The sequence below is a fragment of the Aotus nancymaae genome, unplaced genomic scaffold (genome assembly GCF_030222135.1).
Source record: "Aotus nancymaae isolate 86718 unplaced genomic scaffold, 86718_ANA_hifiasm-v0.15.2.pri h1tg000028l, whole genome shotgun sequence".
NCBI classification, from domain to species: domain Eukaryota; kingdom Metazoa; phylum Chordata; class Mammalia; order Primates; family Aotidae; genus Aotus; species Aotus nancymaae.
The window spans coordinates 29,515,591-29,534,479 of record NW_026988441.1 but is presented as its reverse complement, the minus strand read 5'-3'; the positions used below and the strand labels follow the sequence as shown (position 1 = coordinate 29,534,479).

Below are 18,889 nucleotides of genomic sequence, written 5' to 3'. Positions count from 1 at the left end.
ACAAGACTAAAACTTATTTAAAAATCATGGAGGACTCTTGAGTTTGTAGAAATATTCCATCTGTGTTCCAAGGATGTGCACTTCAGGGCGTGGTGGGTTGCAGCTGTCTCCCTGTGCCATAAAAGACTCTAAGGATGCTGAGATGTTTCATTTGAAGAAGGACCAGTCGTCTGGAAAAGACTGACATTGAAGCTTGGCTCTTCCAGGTTGGGTGGTGGTTTCTGATGAGCCATGCTTCTTCTTCTTCTTGTTTTGTTTTGTTTTTTTCTGAGATGGAGTCTCCCTCTGTCACCAGGCTGGAGTGCAGTGGTACAATTCTGGCTCACTGCAACCTCCGTCTCCCGGGTTCAAGGGGTTTTCCTGCCTCAGCCTCCTGAGTGGCTGGGACTACGGTGATATGCCACCACACCCAGCTAATTTTTGTATGTTTTTAGTAGAGATAGGGTTTCACCATGTTGGCCAGGCTGGTTTCAATCTCTTGGCCTCGTGATCCGCCCACCTCAGCCTCCCAAAATGCTGGGATTACACGCATGAGCCACCGCGCCCGGCCTGAGCCATGGGTCTTTTGAGGCTCAGCTTCTCCCTCTATCAAACAGAGGGACTGTGATTATGTATCTGCTCTTACTCCCACCTTGTGAGGCCCTAATGACGCAACGTGCCTGGCGGGTTAACAAGAAACGGGAACTGTGGCACATACTCTGCAAAGGAAGCTTCTCTCAGTTTTCAAGTTTTGATTGAAACAGATTCCCACATCCTCACTCTTCATGCTAATGTGGGATGTTTTCACTGCTTAAGTCGAAATTAAGAGAATTCACACTTTAGGAAAAAAATGATGCATAGCTCAAACACAGAAAGACCTATTGTCAATAAATATATAAATACCATACAGGTGGGTCAATCTTAAATCTCCGACCATCGGGAAGTGGGTGAGCCTGAGTGACCATGAGATCAGCTTTCATCCTGGGCTCTGCACTCAGTGTCCTGATTCAACAGAGAGTTCCCGGCTGGCCCATGCTCCATGTCACATTCTAACATAGCATTTGGTATCTCACAGTGTCAACTTTTTCCTCGATCCATCTATGAAGACATCTCAGTCTCTCCACAATTATTCAAGATTCACCCTTGAAATGCCAAGGTTCCCTTGATGTCTTTCAGAGAGTCTGTTTATTGCCATTTCTAACTTCTATTGCATAGGTATGTGCAGTGGTGAAATTCAGGGCACTTTCTCTCCTGTGCTATAATCTGGAGTAGCCTTACAAAATCTGAGTTGTAGCTAACTGGTGCTGCACTCATAAGAGAGTGGGCCATGAAATCTCCAATCTCTCTTTGCATTGCTGGTTTGTATTACTGGGTGTATTAGATGACTGTGGCTTTTGGCAAGAGGAATCTAGATTACAGGTTTGGTGCTGACACCTATCTTGCAGCAGACAGAAATAATCAAACCTGGTTTTCACTGTATTAGTATCTCATACATACTTCCACTCCAAATACTTCCCTGATGCTGATTCACCCTTCTGTTTATAACTGTATGCTGTCTACAAGGTCCCTTGTAAATCTTAAAGCATAACAAAATTTCACTTTGTTGCCCAGGCTGGTCTTTAACTCCTGGCCTCAAGCGATTCTCCTGCCTTGGCATCCCAAGGCAATGGAATTACAAGTGTGAGCCACGGTGCTTGGCTGGAATGTAATCTTCTTATCTTTTTCTTTTTTTTTTTTTGTTTTGAGACAGAGTTTCACGGTGTCACCCAGACTGGAGTGCAATGGCACAATCTTGGCTCACTGCAACTTCCACCTCCAGGGTTCAAGTGATTCTCATGCCTCAGCCTCCAAAGTAGCTAGGGTTACAGGCATGTGCCACCATGCCTGGCTAATTTTTGTATTTTTAGTAGAGATGGGATTTTGCCATGTTGGCCAGGCTGGTCTTGAACCCCTGACCTCAGGTGATCCACCTCCCTCGGAGTCTCAAAGTGCTGGGATTACAGGCGTTAGCCACCACAAAATGTAATTTTTAGCAATAGCCTTTGGTAATCCAATTTAGTTGTACTAATGAATTTCTCCCAGTTCATTACATTTTTTCCGGGTGGAGTTTACTAAAGAAGGTCTTCTTTATGGCAACCTTCAGCTCCTTGTTCCTGAGGCTGAAGATGATGGGGCTGAGGAAGGGCGTGAGGACCGTGTAGGTGATGCCCATCAAAGTATCTCCTTCTGGAGACTGGGGACCTTTGGGCTTCAGGTAAATGACAGAGGCAAAGCCATAGTGCACGACCACCACCGTGAGGTGAGAGGCACAGGTGGAAAAGGCCTTCTTCCGACCTTCAGCAGAAGAGATCTTCAAGATGGTGGCCACGATGAAGGCATAGGAGAGGAAAATGAGGAGCAAACAGCCCAGTAGGGCCGTGATACACACCAAGCCCACGCCCAGGGACACCACCAGCACATCATCGCCACAGGCCAACTTCAAGAGAGGTGGCACGTGGCAAGCAAAATGGTGGATCTCATTGGGTCCACAGAAGGAGAGGTGGAAAATGGCCGTGGTCACCACCATCCCCATGACAGAGCCACCAGCCCAGGAGCAGCCCAGCAGGCAGGCGCAGCCCCGAGGGCTCATGAGCACGTTGTAGCGCAGCGGGTGGCAGATGGCCACATAGCGGTCGTAGCCCATGACGGTGAGCAGGAAGGAGTGGGTGAAGCCGAAGGTGAAGGAGAAGAACATCTGGCTGGCACAGGCCAGAAAGGCGATGGAGCGCCTGGTGGACAGCAGGTCAGCCAGCATGCGCGGGATTATGGCCACGGTGTAGAGGATCTCGGAAACAGAGAGGGCACACAGGAGGAGGTACATGGGCGTGTGGAGGCCACGCTCGCTCCAGACGGTGGCCATGATGAGCAGGTTGCCCAGCAGCGTGAACAGGTACATCAGCAGGAGCAGCAGGAAGAGCATCAGCTGCAGGTGGGGGAAAGCAGAGAAGCCGATGAGGATGAACTGGGTCACTGTGGAGTGATTCGCTCCTGGCATGGAGTCTGTGCCTGGGGTGAGATGTGACAGGGAGACGTCAGTTACTCGATGAAGAAAGGTTCTCAGCCTTCACCATACCTGGATTCGCCCAAGGGGCTACTCTTGGTAAATGGTAAAGCTGGCTTTGGTTCCATTCCCACTCTGTGCCTCCTATAATTTAATACTCTCATCAACCTAGTGAGAATGGTACTATATTTTCAACCCCCTTTTGAAGTACCCTGAGGATACTCATTGAGAATATTGAAGTGCAGAGCTTGCAGGCGAAGCTGTTGGAACAGTAGATCTGAGACTTGAACCCATAGGTGGGTTGGCTCTAAAAACTATGATAGACTGGACAAAGAAGATGTGGCACATATACAACATGGAATACTATGCAGCCATTAAAAAAACGATGAGTTTGTGTCCTCTGTAGGGACATGGATGAATCTGGAAACCATCATTCTCAGCAAACTGACACAAGAACAGAAAATCAAATACCACATGTTCTCACTCATAGGCAGGTATTGAACAATGAGAACACATGGACACAGGGAGGGGAGCATCACACACTGGGGTCTGTTGGGGGGTGGGGTTAGGGGAGGGACAGCAGGGGGTGGGGAGGTTGGGGAGGGATAACATGGGGAGAAATGCCAGATATAGGTGACGGGGGGATGGAGGCAGCAAACCACCTTCCCACGTATGTACCTATGCAACAATCCTGCATGATCTGCACATGTACCCCAGAACCTAAAGTACAATTAAAAAAAAAATACCCTCCACTATTCCTCTATGCTGCCCCCCAAATGAAAATGCTCCAGGCTGGCGTGGTGGTTCACACCTTTAATCCCAGAACTTTGGAGGCTGAGGCGGGAGGATGGCTTGCACTTTGGAGACTGAGGCAGGAGGGTGGCTTGAGCCCAGGAATTCGAGGCTGCAGCAAGCTATGATGGCACCACTGCCCTCCAGCCTGGATGACAGAGCCAGATCCTGTCTCTCAAAAAAGAAGAAAAAAATACTCCCTTACTGGAACTTCCATTCATTCCTTCTCTGTCCTCTTACTCCCTTCTGATAAATCGTGTTCTTCCCTCTTCCAGATATCACAAGATGTTTCCACCCATGGCTACAACACCTTGGAGCAGAGCGTGCCTCTAAATTTCAACCAATGACTTCTCTGGGGTTATCCATGTAGGAAAGCAGAGGCAGGAGACGGTGTGGCACTAAGAAAAGAGCCAGAAATCATGCTCTGATTGTTCTGCAGTTCCCGCAAAGTATGCCTCTATGTTCTGAGGCGAAGAAATGTAGCCATCAGACAGAAAGAGGTGTGTGGGAATCAGCAGATCTCAGTTCAAATCCCTCCTCTGACTGTTGTGTAATTATTTTATTTATTTAGAAACAGAGTTTCACTCTTGTTGCCCAGGCTGGAGTGCAATGGGGTGATGTCGGCTCACCACAACCTCCGCCTCCCGGGTTCAAGTGACTCTCCTGCCTCAGCCTCCCCAAGTACCTGGGATTACAGGCATGGGCCACCATGCCCGGCTAATTTTGTATTTTTAGTAGAAATGGGGTTTCTCCATGTTGGTCTGGCCAGTCTCGAACACCTGATCTCAGGTGATCTACCCACCTTGGCCTCCCAAAGTGCTGGGATTACAGGCGTGAGCCATCATGCCTGACCTATTTGTTTTTGTAGAGACAGAGTCTCACTCTGTTGCCCAGGCTATAGTCCAATGGTGCAATCATAGCTCACTGCAAACTCCAACTCCTGGATTCAAGCAATTCTAATGCCCCAGGCTCCCAAGTAGCTATGACTACAGGCACACACCACCTTACCCAGCAGATATTTTCTTTTTTATTATAGAGATGGCATCTTGCTATGTTGCCCAGGCTGGTCTGGAACTCCTCACCTCAAGTCATCCTCCTGCCTGAGCGTTCCAAAGTGCTGGGATTACAGAAGTGAGCTACTGCACCTGGCCAGTATTCTGTAAACTTGGGCAGAATTCTTTATCTCTCTGTACCACCATTTCCCCCTCCCTGTCTCAAAGGGTTGCTGTGGGAAGTCAATGAGCTTTTCTCAGGTGACCTAGCCTGCAATGGATGCTACATATAATTAATACAGTAAATGACTATACATGGTCTTTGCTCAGTAAGTAACTTTAATTTCATGAGATTTCCATGTGTCTTTATGAACCACTTAAATATATTTAACTTTTATTTTTTCAAGAGACAGGTCTGGCTCTGTCACTCAGGCTGGAGGACAGTGGCACAATTATCATAGTTCACTGCAGCCTTCAACTCCTGGGCTCAAGCGATCCTCTCTCCTCAGCCCACCAAACAGCTGGAACTACAGGCATGCATCAGCATGCTTGGCTAATCTCTTTCTTAAAAATTTAGGCAATGGCCGGGTGCGGTGGCTCACACCTGTAATCCCAGCACTTTGGGAGGCCAAGCACAGTGGATCATGAGGTCAGGAGTTCGAGACCAGCCTAGCCAAGAGACCAGCCTGGCCAATATGGTGAAACCCCATCTCTACTAAAAATACAAAAATTAGCCGGGCGTGGTGGTGGGTGCCTGAAATCCCAGCTACTCGGGAGGTTGAGGCAGGAGAACCGCTTGAACCCAGGAGGCGGAGGTTGCAGTGAGCTGAAATTGCACCACTGCACTCCAGTCTGGGTGATAGAGTGAGACTCTGACTCCAAAAAAAAAAAAAAAAAAGACAATGTAAAGTTTATTTTAAAAATAAATCAACTACCACTCTGCTTTCTGTTTCTACTTCTATGGACTTGCCCGTTATGAACATTTCACCTAAATGGAATCATACGAGATGGGTCCTTTTGTGTCTCATTTCTTTCACTGAACGTAATGTTTTAAGGTTCATTTGCACTGTAGCATGCAATTGTAACAGTGCTGAAACACCACAGCATGTATCCAAGCTTTATTCCTGCTTATGGGGGAACAATTTTCCATTCTATGAATATGCGTCATTGTTCATGGACATGAGAGCTGTGCCCCACCTGCTGGCATTCGCAAACGATGCTGCAGTGAAAACGCTTGTAGCATTTGGAATTCATCAGTGGTTCCCAGGGGCTGGGGAGAGCAGAGAATGGGGAGTGACTGCTAACAGATACAGTGTTTCCATTTGGGGTAATAAAAAATTATTACTTTGACTGGAACTAGGCAAAGGTGGTGTTAGCACAACATTGTAAATGTACTTAATGCCACTGAGTTACATGGAAATCCAGTAATAAAAGGCAAATACAGTGGGCTTTCTAGAAAGAAAAAGAGAAAGGCAGAGAGAGAGAGAGAGAGAAAGAGAGAAAGAAAGGAAAGGAAAGGAAAGAAAGGAAGGAGGAAGGGAAGGAGGGAGGGAAGGAAAGAAGGGAGGGAGTGAAAGGAAAGGGAGGGAAGGGAGGGAAGGAAGGGAAGGAAGAAGGGAAAGAAAAAGGGAAGGAAGAAAGGTAGGAAGAAAGCAAACCAGGCTTGGTGGCTCACTCCTGTAATCCCAGATTTTGGGAGGCCAAGGTGGGTGGATCACGAGGTCAGGAGTTCAAGACCAGCCTGGCCAACCTGATGAAACTCCGTCTCTACTAAAAATACAAAAATTAGCTGGGCATGGTGGCGTATGCTTGTAATCTCAGCTACTCCGAGGGCTGAGGCAGGAGAACTACCTGAACCGGGATCCTGGAGGCAGAGGTTGCAGTGAGCCAAGATCACACCACTGCACTCCAGCCTGCATGACAAGTGCAATGGTAAATTTCAGGTTGCATGTATGTTATCGCAATTTTAAAAAACATTTTAGAAAGGGAAGTTCAAAAGAAATAATAACAAAAGATAAGTAAATAAATAAATAAAACAAAGGTACGTTCACATCCTCTTAAGTGGGCTTGGGCCTGCGATGCAGCCCCGGCAGGTTTTTAATGAGAGATGAAGGGAGAACCAGCTGCTTTGGTGAGTGGAGGCTGCCTCCTTCAAACTTTGTCGGTCTCCAGAGTTTCTTGGTCTCTCTCCCTAGAATCACTCGCATCTTTTCCCTGTTTCTGGGTCATTACTTGCCTGAAGCTCCCCAGAATAGCGGCCCCCACCGCACCACCATGTCCCGCCACTGAGATCTTAGAGGAGTAAATGATTTAGAAAGAAGAACCTCCAAGAAGAGGCCAAATGGGCAAGACCTGTGCCCTGGGGTGGCACTCACAAACCCTCTGTGGCTCCCCAGTGTCAAAGGCAGGGTTTCTCAACCTTGGGACTGCTGACACTCAGGGACAGCTCATTCTTTCTGTGGGGAGCTGTTCTGTCTCATAAAATGTTTGGTAGCATCCCTGGTCTCTGTCAACTGAATGCCAGCAGCTCCTGCTCAGTCATGACAGCCAAAAATGTCTCCATAAAACACCCATGTCCCCATGGGGCTCAAAGTCACCCCCAGCGAGAACCCGTGATCCACAGAGTGCAGCCACAACTCCTTGGCACCCTCCCCCTGCACTTCTTCACCTAGCAAACCCCTGTCTACCGCTAAGACTCAGCTTAGATGTCACCTCCTCCATGCAGCCCTCCTGGACATTTCTTCCCAAGGCATATTTAGTTGCCCATTCCTGGGTGCTTTCAAATAATGATTCCCAGTCAGTGGTAACAGCAGGCGTTTGTTCAATTCCCACTCTGCGCCTCCTACAAGTAACTTTAAAACCCTTTGCTCATGACTTTGTCCTGATGTTTGTCGTGACTTGTCACGTTGGAGCTGTGTCTATCCCCAGAACCTGATTGTGAGTCCTTGAAGCCAGGGACTGTGGTGTCTACAGCACCAATGCCGTGAAGTCAACAACAACGCTGAGAACAGCTACCCTTTACTGGATGTGTCCTCCGGACCAGGCACTGCGCTCAGCATCACTCATGCTATTCTGATTGAATCTTTACCCCCACATTAGAAGTCATCTGCTCTGACCCCTATTTTGCAGACAAGGAAACAAACCCAAGACACATCACTTGCGTTAGGTGCCTTGAATCTGAAGTGGGGGCCCAGGATCTGAGCTTAGGTCTGAATGACCTCAAAGCCTGTCTCGTCCTAAGCTCTTGTTATACTCATCAGTTGCTGGTGACTGTTAATGAGTTTCAAAGGCCACTCCTGGGTTAAGGAGATGCTGCTTCACCATGACTGACCATCTACACATTCTTGTTCCTATCAATTCAGATCACAAAAATCCACAGGGAGGGAGGGGAGGATGGGAGGGGAGGATGGGAGGGGAGGGGGAGGGGAGGATGGGAGGGGGGAGGGGAGGATGGGAGGGGGGAGGGGAGGGAGGGAGCGAGGGGAGGAGGGGAGGAGGGGAGGGAGGAGGGGAGGGGAGGGAGGAGGGGAGGGAGGCAGGGGAGGAGGGGAGGGAGGAGGGGAGGAGGGAGGAGGGAGGGGAGGAGGGGAGGGAGGGGAGGAGGGGAGGGAGGGGAGGAAAAGAAAGGGAGAGGAGGAAGGGAGGAAAGAAAAATGTAAGGAAGAGAGGAGAAAAAGAAAGAAATGGAAAGATAAAGCAGGTGCACAGACCCCACGAGCGTGGCGGTGAGGACGACAGCGTCGGGGCTGGCGAGAACACAGCATGGCGGCGAGCAGGCCCGACAGAGCTACAACACCGCTGCCCCTCCCCCCGCCGCCGCTCCCCTCTCAGCCTCCCTCGCACAGAAGCTCCCGCACACTCACACGCCTTTGCTCGGGAGTCCAGGAAGAGCAGGAGCTCCTGCGGAGTCGGGCAATGCGAAGGCCCGTGCATGGCGGAAGGAAGGGGAAAGCGTGCGTCACAGAGAACCGAACGAGCGAAGCGAGGGGCACAAACAAGATGGCGGCCACGCCGTCGGCACGCTCTCCCCTTTTCCCCTCCCCCCAGACTCTCAGTAGCGTGCTGCGCGCAGAAGCTGAGCTGCTTGAAGTCTCGCGAGAGTTGGGAAGGGGCGACGACTGAGTGAGGCGGAATGAGTTGTGAGAGTTTTGACCCCATCCCCTTTCGGGGCATCCGGAGGGGTTGCCCGGTGACCTCCAAAGGGCTTTCTATCCTTGTGGCTCTTTGGTGCGAGCTTGAATTTTAGGAAATAAGTAGGGGCGTGTGTGTGTATTTGTGTTTTCAATTTGGGGAGAAAGAACTGGGAGATGAAGGTCGCCTTGGCGTGCCAGAGGGAGCATGCTGTTCCAGTAGACACCTGCTGGCGCCTTAAATTCATAAAAGAGGGCATTTAACACCAGACTGTGACGCTATACCCTCCAGAATAAAGAACAGTACTTAACAAAAAAAAAAGAAAAAGAGGGAGGGAGGGAGGAAAGAAGGAAGGAGGAAGAGAGGGAGGGAGGAAGGGAAGGAAGGAAGTAGGGAAGGAAGGAAGTAAGGAAGAAAGGAAAAGAAAGAAAGGGAGGAAGGAAAGAAGGAAGGAAGGAAGCTTAAGAGGACAGGAGCCGATCACGCCTGCAGGAGCTGGCTCAGGGCTGCATATAACACCCTCTGGAATGACGGGGTGCAGAATGCAGCTAAAAGGGTCGTCCAGTCATTCTAGAAAAATCAAAACTCTGGAGACAGCAAAAGATCAGTGGCTTCCAGGGACCAGTGGGTGAGAGGGCGGGATGAATGGGTGGACCACAGAGGGTCTACTATGTTGTGTGATACTGTCATGGTGGACACAGGACATTGTGCATTTGTACATCCCCAAGAGTGAACTCCAGTGTAACTGTGGATTTCAGTCAACGACAGTGTGTCAACACTGGTTCATCAGTTGTAACAGATTTATGGTAAAACCCCCAGTTGCTGTTGATAGGGGAAATTGTGTGCAGCGGGGAGAGGGCATATGGGGATTCTCCGCAGTCTGCGTCTGCTCAATGTTCTGTAAATCTAAAACTGCTCTTAAAATAAAGTCTATTAATTTTACTTTTAAAAAGTAAAACCAAACCCGTGGTGGGTGTGGGACTAGGATAGCAGAGAGGAGGATTTAGAGCTTCCGGGCACTGATTCACCAGCGGAACACCCAGTGGGTTCCTCTCTAGGTAAAACAGACAGAGAGAGAGAGAGAAAGGTGGGAAGAGAAAGAGAGAGATGGGGGGAGAGAAATACACAGAGAGAGGTTGGGGGAAGAGACAAAGAGAGGTGGGGAGAGAGAGAGAGACACAGAGAGGTGGGGAGAGAGAGAGAGACAGATAAAGTGAGGAGAGAGACAGCGTGCAGAGAGAGAGGTGGGGAGAGAGAGGAAAGAGAGGTAGGGAGAAAGAGGACAGAGAGGGGAAAGAAGAAAGAGGTGAGGAGAAAGAGAGAGCGAGAGAGAGGGCAAGCCCACTGTCTACTATGACAGGAGCACACACGGGGCCAGTTCTCCACCCAGAGACCCCGGGGCTAAGCGCGGCTGTGGACAAGCCCTGCCCACGACAACCGTAGCGCAGGATTTCCCGCCTTCAGCACTGGGGACGTTGGGGGCGGGTCATTCTGTCTGGGAGGACGGGGGAGGGCGTCCTGTGTTCTGCAGGAGACTGAGCGGCTTTCCCGGTCTCCACCCACCAGACACCAGCGGCATTCCCCAGTCATGACAGTCAGCGATGCCCTTATACACGGTCAAATGTCTCCTGCGTGACAGAGTCACTCCGCGGTCAGGCCTGTCTTGCCTCTGAGACCCCGTCTGGCCTCACCTCTCACCCATCCTGGCTCTCTCTTCTTAGCGAAGCTGTCTGGCCTCCCCTCTCTTCCACCTAAGCCTCTGCTTGCCTCTCTTCTTTCTCCGTCTTCTCATCCCCAGCTCCTATCACCTCACCACCTGTTCTCATGATGCCTCCCTGATCCTCCTTTTTTTTCAGACAGGGTCACCAAGGCTGGAGTGCAAGGCACAAGCACAGCTCATTGCAGCCTTGACTTCCTGGGCTCAAGCAATCCTCCCACCTCAGTCTCCTAAGTAGCTAAGACTACAGGCGCCTGCCACCATGCCTGGCTAATTTTTGTATTTTTTTGTAAAGACAGGGTCTCACTATGTTGCCCAGGCAGGCCTCAAACTCCTGGACTCCAGTGATCCTCCCACCTTGGCCTCCCAAAGTGCTGGGATTACAGGCGTGAGCCACCACACCCGGCCCTCCCTGATTCTTCACATCCTGGGGTGGTGGCTGCAGCCTCTGAACCCTGAATCCTCTTTCTCTCTTTTCTCTGCCTCTTCCCAACCCTTTTCCCATAGACGTCTTGCCTGGACAGACCGAGAAGAGAGGTTAAAATCAGACGGTCGGCCGGGTGCGGTGGCTCACGCCTGTAATCCTAGCACTTTGGGAGGCCGAGGCGGGTGGATTGCCTGAGCTCAGGAGTTTGAGACCAGCCTGGGCAACACGGTTAAACCCTGTCTCTACTAAAATACAAACATTTAGCTGGGCATGGTGGCATGCACCTGTAATTCCAGTTACTTGGTAGGCTGAGGCAGGAGAATTGCTTGAACCTGGGAGGCAGAGGTTGAGGTGAACTGAGATGAAGCCACTGCGCTCCAGCCTGGGCTACAGAGTGAGACTCTGTCAAAAGAAAGAGAGAAAGAAAGAAAGAGAGAGAGAGAGAGGAAGGAAGGAGAGAAAGAAGGAAAGAAAGAAAGGAAAGAAGGAAAAGAAAGAGAAGGAAAGAGAAAAAGAAGGAAGGAAGGAAAGAAAAAAGGAAAGAGAAAGAAGGAAAGAGGAGAGAAAGGAAGGAAGGAAAAGAAAGAGAAGGAAAGAGAGAAAGAAGGAAAGATGTAGGAAGGAAGGAAAAGGAAAGAAAAAGAAAAAGGAAGGAAAAAAGAAGGGAAGAAAGGAAGAGAGAAAGAATCAGACAGTCACCCTGGGTCACACTGAGCATTGGTTCTCTTCTCTCTGCACCTGTTACCTCACCTGTCCAAGAGACCAATGAGGCAGCAGGAGCTCTAAAGAAGGTAAGCCCTGCTAAGCAAACAGCACACTGACAGAGGTGGAGAGTGGCCTCTGCCTGTCACCCGCTGCCCCGTAGACTCACATTGCTAAAGGAGTCATATCAACAGGTGGTTTCTCTGCATCCCTGGCAGGTGCTGGTTCCCAGGTCTCACCGGGTCAGGTGGATGAGAGGGGAGGTGACTCACCTGGGGCTCCAGGCGTCTGCTTCTGCTTCACCCCAGCAGGAGGCTCTAGTTAGGAGTTTCCCCACAGGTGGGAGCTGGCCAGGTGTGGGCTGCAGCAAGGAGCCACACCAGCTGAGCCGGGAGCTTGATGGAGCCTGTATGCGACTATTTATCCCTCCCCAACTCCCTGCCCACTGCCTTCCCTCGCTGTGGTCCTATTGTCTCTGTCTCTGCTACAGGGATGCTGGGACCCCAGGGAACCTTCCAGAGAGGAGGCCCCCTCAGGGAATCTTTGTCCTCACTTGCCCTCCCTCCCTGCCTGCCAGGGGTGAGTCAATTCCCTGAGCTTCTCAAGGGCTTGAGCAGAGACTGATGTTCCTCACATTTGGGGTTTGGACCCCTAGCTGTTGAAAGTGACAAGAGAGCAGTCCTGCCATTGCTCACAGGGGATGAAGAGACTGTGTCTTGATATGCCCCATCACCCTCATTCTTCCCCAACTGGGTCATTTGCCCAATTAAATGTCCTTGAAAAAAAAAATATTTTTTGAGGCTGAGTTTTCTCTTTTTGCCCAGGCTAGAGTGCAGTGGCACAATCTCAGCTCACCGCAACCTCCGCCTCCTGGGTTCAAGTGATCCTCTTGCCTCAGCCTCCTGAGTAGCTGGGACTACAGACATGTGCCACCACATCCAGCTAATTTTGTATTTTTAGTAGAGACGAGGTTTCTCCATGTCGGTCAGGCTGGTCATGAACTCCCGACCTCAGGTGATCCATCCACCTCGGCCTCCCAGAGTGTTGGGATTACAGATATGAGCCATCACACCCAGCCCAAAACAATTTTTTAAAACCAAAACACACACCTATATTTATTTTTATTTATTTATTTATTTTTGAGACAAGGTCTAGCTCTGTTGCCCAGGCTGGAGTGCAGTGGTGTGATTATGGCTCACTGCAGCCTCCACCTCCCAGGCTCAAATAATCCTTCTGCCTCAGCCTCCTGAGTAGCTGGGACTAAAGGTGTGTGCTTCCACACCTGGGCTAATTTTTAATTTTTCTGTAGAGACAGGGTCTCACTTTGTTGCTCAGGCTGGTCTTGAGCTCCTGGGCTCAAGCAATCCTCACACCTTGACCTCCTAAAGTGCTAGGATTACACAGGTGTGAGCCATCGTGCCTGGCCTGTTTCTTCTTATTATGTAATCGAAATGCTACATACAAAGCTGAAAGCTATGCAATGGCCAACCATGCAAGAGATACCCTTCTCGTGTCTCTCCCAGTCCCAGGATGACCACCTAGAAGTCTCTCTGTTCTCATGACAATAAAGACTCCCTTTGTTGAGTATCTGCCATGCATCTTGTACTGTGCCTAGAGCTTTGTAATCAGAGCTCACTGAAGGCCCTCACAAGGGAAGTAGAGTTTTAATTTGTTTAAGGTTTTAAGTTTTTTTTTAGAGACAGAATCTCATTCTGTAACCCAGGCAGAAATCCAATGGCACAATCGCAGCTCACTGCAGTCTCGACCTCTTGATCTCAAGGGATCCTCCCAATTCCAAGCTTGTACTATAGGTGTGAGCCACCACACCCAGATAATTTTTTTAATTTTGTAGAGGCGAGGTCTTGCTATATTGCCCAGGCTGGTCTCAAACTCTTGGCCTCAAGTGATCCTCCTGCCTCCACCTCCCAAAGCACTGGGATTATAGGTGTGAGCCAATGTGCCCAACCATGGGGTAGGGTTTTATAATCCTGATATCACAAATGAGGGAACTAAGGCACAGAGAGGCTGAGACACTTACCCAAGACCCATATCCAGCCCCCAATTGGGCAAGAAGCCCAAAATGAAGTCCCTAAAATGACAGATCCATACAAGACTTTCTCCTCCAAAAGACCAGGGAATGAGGTCTTTTGGGCATAGCCAGTCCTACAAATGATGGCACATTTTCTGGATTCTTGACTTCTCCATTCATATGAGGAACTGAGGCTGTGCCTAGATGCTCTGGACTAGCCATGCTTCCCCTGTCATATCCTGCCTTTGGACGCTGCTGTGTGAAGAAGGACTGGGATATGACGGAACTGACCTTCCTGATGAGCTGTGTTATATGTAAATTTTCTGTGCCGCAAAAGAAGCAGCACTCGAATATAAATTTCCTCAGCAAGGCAATTTGCTTCTCTAGAGGGGTGCATCTCATAGATGGAACAATGGTGAGTGCACACCCGGACAAAGGACGGGAAGGGGTTCTTATTCTTGATGCAGATAGCCCCTACTGCTGTGCCATTCCCCTATTGGCTAGGGTTGACCTCACAGTCTAAGCTAATTCTGATTGGCTATTTTAAAGAGAGCAGGGGTATGAGCCAGAGTGGCAGGGTGGGTAGTTTGGCAGGAAGAATGGTTACAGTACAGGTCAGAGCAGGTGACCAGGGTAACTCAGGTCAAAGCAGGTGACCAGGGGAACAGATGTGAACTACTGATTAGAACTGGTGGGAAAGTTGTTTACCGAAACTAGAGGCAAGGGGGAGAAGAGAACCAGGAAGTTAAACTTTAACATGGAGAATTAAAGAATAAGAGAGCTGGACATACTGACATGCTGATTTTTTGAAAAGAAGCTTGGAGTTCACTTTATCTAACAGCTTGGAGGAGGTGGCAGGAACTACAAATTGTGCATCTCACTCTGTACCTCCTAGAGAGTGCGCCTCTCCTTCAGATCCCCATTGCCTTTCCCCTGGCTTGGTGCAATGGCCTCCTCCCTGATGTTCTGCTTCTGCCCTTACCCTGTAAGTCTGCTTCCCATACAGCAGCCAGAGGAGTCTTGTAACAAGTCACATCTCATCCCATCTCTGCTCAAAACCCTCTTGTGGCTCTTGTCTCATTCATAGTAAAAACCAAGTCATCATAATGATCCATGAGGCTCTAGACAATCCAGGCCCCCATTACCTCCCTCTTCTTACCTCCTACTCCTCTCCCCAACCACCCCCCCAAAAAAAATAGTTCTAGGTGGTGCCTTGGCCATTGTGTGCTCATCCCTGGCCTTGCCTTCTCTTTTGTGAAGCTTCAGGCTCTTGACTGTTAGTAAAATTTCAATGCCGCAAAAGAAATTGCACTCAAAGATAAATCTTCTCAGCAAGGCAGTTTACTTCTACAGAAGGGTGTGGCTCACAGATGAAACAATGGTGAGTGCACACTTAGACAAGGGAGGAAAAGGGGTACTTATTCCTGACGGAGGTCACCCCTACTGCTGTCATTCCCTTACTGGCTAGGGTTAGACCACGCAGTCTAGACTAACCCCAATTGGCTATTTTAAAGAGAGCAGGGGTCTGAGCTGGAGTGGCAGGGTGGGTAGTTCGATGGGAAGGATGGTTATGGGAGGGTCAGAGCAGGTAGCCAGTGGTCACCTAGGTCAAGGCGGGTGATTGAAGCAGGTGACTGGAACAGGTGACTGAAGCAAGTGACTGAGGATGAGTCAGGACGGAGCCTGGGGCCGGGGGAACAGATGTGAACTACTGATTAGAACCAGCAGAGAAGGTTGTTTACTGGAACTACAAGGAAGTTAAACTTTAAAATGGAGGATAAATAACTGAACATACTGACATACTGATTCTTTGAAGAGAAATTTAGAACTCATTGTACCCAATACAAATGCCTCCACACTTTTCCCATCAGTGGACCTTCTGTACCCACAAGTGCCTGTCAACTTGTCCTCTCCCCTGCTCATAAGACTGGGTCTGTCTTGGTCATCATCATGTCCCAGCCTGTAGCATGGTGCCTGCACATAGTAAGTGCTCAGTAAATGCATGCCACTATCTGTGGCAGAGGCTGCTCTCAGGGGGAGACCTCAGCAAAACTGTTCAGAAACAAATGTTCCACTCATTTCTGTCACCTCTTTCTTATACCTTTAAATCTGTCTGGTGTATTCTGGTACCATTCCTCTAGCACAGAAGTGAGTTGGGAATCCAGACCACCCCTTCCAAAAAATAGTTCTAGGTGATGCCTTGGCCCTTTTGTGCTCATCCCTGGCCTTGTCTTCTCCTTTGTGAAGCTTCAGGCTCTTGACCCTCACCTGTCGAAAGCCCAATAGGCCCAGACAGCCCTGAGCACCTGTCTATACAGCTGGGGAAGTCTGAGCAGATCAGTGCTGCCTCCACCCAGAAGCAGCTAGTGCTTACACTTCAGGAGACACGAGAAGACACGTGGCTGCCTGGAGCATAAATGGCCGGTGCCTGGCCACAGGACCTGTGTCTTCCTCGTGTAAGGACCTCTGGAGATTGGGTGGGGGGGGCGACATTTACAACTAAATAAAACTTGCTTTTTTTGCCAAGTGGACACTGGCATCCTTCAGTACTCACTGGGCCCTTCTTCTTCCTTCCTCTTGGACTAGGGGAAATTCCACACAGTGCTGTCAATCAAGAAAAATGCCCAGACAAGGCTCAATCATTTTAGAAGGTTTATTTGCCAAAGTTAAGGGCATGTGCCCCTGACACACCCTCAGGAAGTTCTGACGTGTGCCCAAGGTGGTCGGGGAACAGCTTGGTTTTATACATTTTAGGGAGACATGAGACATTGAGACATTGATCAATATGTGTAAGAAGTACTTGGTTCTGTCCAGAAAGGTGAGGACAATTCAAAGCAGGGAGGAGGCTTCTCACAGGTAGGTGAGAGACAAGTGGTTGCATTCTTTTGAGTTTCCAATAAGCCTTTCCAAAGGAGGCAGTCAGAATATGCGTTTATCTCAGTGAGCTGGAGGGATGACTTTGAATAGGATGGAAGGCAGATTAGCCCTGAGCAGTTCCCAGTTGAATTTTCCCTTTAGCTCAGCGATTTTGGGGGCCCAAGGTATTTTCCCTTCACAATGTCCAACAGAGCTAAGGATCCCCTGGCCTCAGAGCAGGAAGGGAGGCCAGGCCAGGCAAGACTGGAATAGGAGGGAGGACAACAACGGTAAGGCTTTCTCATATCTTATCATTCAATCGATTCCTTTTCATACAAGAAAATAAAGACACAGCAACAATAACAATTATTAAATGCATGAAAAAAGCAGTTATATGACAGCAATATTCTGTGAAGGAATCAAAACACATAAAGGCAAAAAATGAGCTTGTTCAGATAAGCAAGCTGCCACAGGAAATCTAAGGATTTAAATCCACCAGCTTACCATGTTCTTGTTATAAGTAAATTTTCAGTGCCGCAAAAGAAGTAGCACTTGAATACAAATTTTCTCAGCAAGGCAATTTACTTCCATAGAAGAGTGTGTCTCACAGATGGAGCAATGGTGAGTGCACACCTGATCAGGGAAGGGGAAGGGGTTTTTACTCTTGACACAGGTAGCCACTACTGCTGTGTCATTCTTCTATTGGCTAGGGTTGGACTGCCAACCTAATTCTGATGGGCTATTTTAAAAGGAGCAGGAGTATGAGCCAGAGTGGCAGAGTGGGCAGTTTGGCCAGAAAGACGATTACAGAACAGGTAACTAAAAGTGTGACTCAGGTTGCAGGTGATCAGGGTGAGTCAGGACCGAGGAGATGACCAGGGGAACAGGCGTGAACTACTGATTAGAACTGGTGGAAAAAGTTGTTTACTAAAACTACGAGGAAGTTAAACTTTAAGTGGAGGACAAAGAACTGAATATACTGACATACTGATTCTTTGAACTCATTGTAATGAGAAATTTAGAGGAATTTAGAACTCATTGTATCCAACCCAGTTATATAACAGCAATATTCTATATGGGAATCAAAAGGCAAAAAAATGAGCTTGTTCAGATAAGCAGGCTGCCACACCCACAGTTCAAAAGGAAAAACTCCTTCAGGACATTAAACATATTCTCAAGCTTGCAAGCCAGGTTCTGCTGAAGTGGAGACCCCGGGTGGACCTGGACTAGGGGAGACAAGGCAGGAAAACCTAGGGATTAACTCCATCAGCCTAACATGTCCTCCTGCCCCATTCTTACAGTGCGGGAAATGCTTCCTTCCCTCAATGCCTTGGTTTTCACCAACAGAAAACTCTCACATGGGGTTGTTACAGGAAAGGGGTCTCTCTTTCTTTCTTTCCTTCTTTCTTTTTTAGGGTCTCACTCTGCCACCCAGGCTGCAGTGTAGTGGTGAGATCTTGGCTCTCTGCAGCCTTGACCTCCCAAGCTCAAATGATCCTCCCACCTCAGCCCTCCAAGTAGCTGGGACTGTAGGTGTGTACCACCACAGCTGGCTAATTTTTGTGTTGTTTTTGTAAAATGGGGTTTCGCCATGTTGCCCAGGCTGGTCTTGAACTCTTAAGCTCAAGCGATCTTCCCGCCCCTCCTCCCAAAGTGCTAGGATTACATGCATGAACCACTGCACCTAGCCAGATTTTCTTCATATGTATGTCTACGTAAAAGAAGAAGCTGGGGCAAAATTAACATAGAAAGTCTATCTGGGCTAGAGTTAAGGAATGCTGCCTGATATACACCTTCAAGTTGCCTTGGGAAGTGTCCCAGAGAGCAAAGGAGAAGGTCGTTTTTAAGATAAAGGGAAGAATCAGAGGAGGCGATTACAAAAGTTGTTTGTCAAGAATTCTCATCGGTTCTCAGAAAGAACATTGATTAGTGATTGGCTATACATTACTGAGCAACAGGGTAACATTTTGGTGTCCAGTATATGGCAACATCTATTAATGTAGAGCCCATACAGCAAGTGACTTCAAGAGGTAACTACATAGCTCAATGAGGGAGTGAGATGTGATTACTGTTCCATTTTAAATGCTTCTCTGAGGCCAGGTGCGGTGACTCATGCCTGTAATCCTAACACTTTGGGAGGCCAAGATCAGCCTGGCCAACATGGCGAAACCCCATCTCTACTAAAAATGCAAAACAGCCAGGCGTGGTGGTGCATGCCTCCCAG

The 18,889-nt window shown here is 48.9% G+C and overlaps 1 protein-coding gene across 1 annotated transcript; it reads right to left on the bottom strand.

Annotated features, from left to right (window-relative positions):
• Positions 1-2,065: 2,065 nt before the first annotated feature.
• LOC135276663 (olfactory receptor 10H1) lies at positions 2,066-3,013 on the bottom strand. Its single transcript, XM_064380709.1, has one exon. The coding sequence runs from the start codon at positions 3,011-3,013 to the stop codon at positions 2,066-2,068; it is 948 nt and encodes a 315-aa protein (XP_064236779.1).
• Positions 3,014-18,889: the final 15,876 nt, after the last annotated feature.

Excerpts from the sequence above, each read along its gene's own strand:
- LOC135276663 (XM_064380709.1), bottom strand. The coding sequence starts at position 3,013 with ATGCCAGGAGCGAATCACTCCACAGTGACCCAGTTCATCCTCATCGGC.